The sequence below is a fragment of the Oryx dammah genome, unplaced genomic scaffold, assembly GCF_014754425.2.
Source record: "Oryx dammah isolate SB20612 unplaced genomic scaffold, SCBI_Odam_1.1 HiC_scaffold_11, whole genome shotgun sequence".
Lineage (NCBI taxonomy): Eukaryota > Metazoa > Chordata > Mammalia > Artiodactyla > Bovidae > Oryx > Oryx dammah.
Window position 1 is genome coordinate 49,521,768 of NW_024070195.1, and position 3,117 is coordinate 49,524,884.

At 43.0% G+C, this 3,117-nt stretch overlaps 1 protein-coding gene across 1 annotated transcript; it reads left to right on the plus strand.

Annotated features, from left to right (window-relative positions):
* Nucleotides 1-955: 955 nt before the first annotated feature.
* On the plus strand, nucleotides 956-2,003 carry LOC120869895 (GTP-binding nuclear protein Ran-like). The gene has a single exon (XM_040249229.1). The coding sequence runs from the start codon at nucleotides 994-996 to the stop codon at nucleotides 1,408-1,410; it is 417 nt and encodes a 138-aa protein (XP_040105163.1). The 5' UTR covers nucleotides 956-993; the 3' UTR covers nucleotides 1,411-2,003.
* The last annotated feature ends 1,114 nt before the right edge of the window (nucleotides 2,004-3,117 follow it).

Genomic DNA, 3,117 nt, shown 5'->3' on the forward strand with positions numbered 1-3,117 from the left:
CAGTGTTAAGGGAAAGGTTTGTAGGATGTGTGAACAACTCATGAACCTTTCTTCTGATTGGTTGGTGTTGAGGTAATAGGGTAACGTTTCTGGAACTTCAACCTTCCAGTTCCAACCAGTCTGTGATCTACATGCATCTCTGATCAGCAAGGTATCACCATCCTCTAATTGGATTGGGTTCTTGGTTTCTGCAGAACACTTCAGAAGTTTGCTTCGGATTGTTATCTACATCTCTGAAGGAGAAACTAGGAATCTTGTAACTCTATTTTCCTAATCACTAACTGCTTGAGCCTACTATTTGCAACTCAGGCAAGGCCTAAAAGACTGATACCTTTATTCTTAACAAGCAAGAAATGGGGGACACAGAGAGGTTTATGTACCAAGCAGGGTTCTGCAGGATACTGCTCTGCTTGGTTTTAAAATTTCAAAAATTTATACATTACATGGTTCATTTTACTCTGAATTATTGTTTTCTAACCTTGTAAGGGAGCAAAATTTGCTGCCTCAAAATACATCTCTTTGACATGAAACTTGTTTAAACTGATTGTTTTTAAGAAATGGAAAACTTGAAGAAACCTTCAGGATAGTAGAGCAGTAAGAGACGATCACCTTCCTCCCCACAAACACATAAAACATACAGTTGCGTGTGGAACAACTTCTACAGAACACCTACTGAATGCTGGCAGAAGACCTCAGACTTCCAAGACAGCAAGCTAACCTCCACATAACTGAGTAATTATAATTTTAAAATAAATTTTAAAAAATGTTGATGTATGGCAAAACCAATACAATATTGTAAAGTAATTAACCTCCAATTAAAATAAATAAATTTATATTGGGGGCTGGGGTGGGGGTGGGTGTTGGGGGGTCCAGGCAGCAGCAGGAGGCAGCCATGAGAAGGCAGTTTAGCAAGTCCTCTGGGCGGAGAGTTCTCCTCTCTCCCCTGCCGCGGAGGCTGTGAGGGCACTGGGACGTGAGCTATGTAACATCGCGATGGCTGCCCAAGGAGAACCCCAAGTTCAGTTCAAACTTGTTTTGGTTGGTGATGGTGGTACTGGAAAAACTACATTCCTGAAGCATCATCTGACTGGTGAATTTGAGAAGTATGTAGCTACCTTGTGTGTTGAGGTCCATCCTCTTGTGTTCCATACCAACAGAGGACCTATTAAGTTCAATGTATGGGATACAGCTGGTCAGGAGAAATTTGGTGGACTGAAAGATGGTTATTATATAAAAGCTCAGTATTCCATAATAAAGTTTGATGTAACATCAAGAGTTACTTACAAGAATGTGCCTAACTGGCATAGAGATCTGGTACGAGTGTGTGAGAACATCCCAATTGTGTTATGTGGCAACAAAGTGGATATTAAGGACAGAAAGGTTAAGGCAAAGTCAATTGTCTTCCACTGAAAGAAGAATCTTCAGTACTATGACATTTCTGCCAAAAGTAACTACAACTTTGAAAAGCCCTTCCTCTGGCTTGCTAGAAAACTGACTGGAGACCCTAATTTGGAGTTTGTCACCATTCCTGCTCTTGCCCCGCCAGAGGTGGTCATGGACCCAGCCTTGGCAGCACAGTACGAGAACGATTTAGAGGTTGCTCAGACAACTGCTCTCCTGGATGAAGATGATGACCTGTGAGAAAGCGAAGCTGGGGCCCAGCGTCAGAAGTCTAGTTTTATAGGCAACTGTCCTGTGATGCAGTGGTGCAGCATGTTTGCCACTTTATTATATAGCTAACCAGAACATGTGCTTAATCTTTGGATGCTGAAGGAGATGGATGGGCTTTGGAGTGAATGTGGCAGTTAAAAAAAAAATACCTTCATTTTTTGGACCTTAATATTTAAGTGTTTTGGAACACAGTTGTTTCCTCCTTGAGTTTCAAATATAAGACTGTTATAGTCACATGACAATATTGAGAGGTGGAATCTTGTTTGTTACTGTCATTCCCATTCCTTTTCGTTTAGAATCAGAATAAAGTTGTATTTCAAATATCTAAAAAATAATAATAAAATAAAAAATAAAATAAATAAATTTATATTTAAAAAATAAAAAAATCAAACAAAAAATAATATATATAGAGAGACAAGTAATTAAGATGGAACCTGAGCCTCTGGGAGGTAGGTGTGAAGGAGGAAAAGTTTCTGTACACTCAGAAATCCCCTCAGGGGAAGGGATGAGAGTAGGTTGTAGTATCAGAGTAGAGCACAGTAAAGTGAAAATGAAAGTCTTATCTTTGAGACCCCATGGGCTATACAATCTTTGGAACTTTCCAGGCCAGATTACTGGAATGGGTAGCCATACACTTCTCCAGGGGATCTTCCCAACCCAGGGATTGAACCCCAGCCTCCCACATTGTAGGCAGATTCTTTACCAGCTGACTCACCAGGGAAACCCAAGAATACTGGAGTGGGTAGCCTATCCCTTCTCCAAGGGATCTTCCCAACACAGGAATCCAACTTGCATTGCAGGCGGATTCTTTACCAGCTGAGGTAACAGGGAAACCCTGTAGAAGGCAAAGTGGAGAGAATTCCACACAGAAATCAATGCTGACTAGCACCTTGTAGCCTGAAAAATGATTGTCTGCATGCCATTTGGGGTGGGTGGGGACTGGGATCTGAGATTCAGGCTTTGTAGATCAGATGTCAGGGAGAGGACTGGGGTTGACAGCCATGAAGACCATCTGAGGGGGCTAGTACAACACAGCTGAGGGAGTCTGGGCAAAACCATGGGCTTGGCAGAGAGACAAGAGATTATTGTCATGGGGTGTATAAGGAGAAGGATGGGCCAGCCAAGGATCTTCTAACTCTATGCAGTCACTCACAGACAGCAGAGCACTGACTATGTGGGCTGCAGGGCTATCTCCAACCTCAGAAGTGGGCGTGACAGCTGCCACCAAGCTGTAAGCAAATTAGGTCACTGTCCAAACCTTAACAGGAGCCTGGGGCAGCCTTGCACTGCCAAAGGTCCCATGATCCATGGCTAATACCCTGACGGAGTGCAGACTCTGCCTCAGGAAGTAGCAGCTTCCTATGAACCTCTGCTGCTACAGGCACTCCCTTCACATCAGAATTGTGTCTGTCTCATCCCACCTTCTTCCCAGCCTCAGTGAGCAAG

Bases quoted from the DNA above. Each gene is read 5' to 3' on its own strand.
- LOC120869895 (XM_040249229.1), top strand. From the start codon at position 994: ATGGCTGCCCAAGGAGAACCCCAAGTTCAGTTCAAACTTGTTTTGGTT.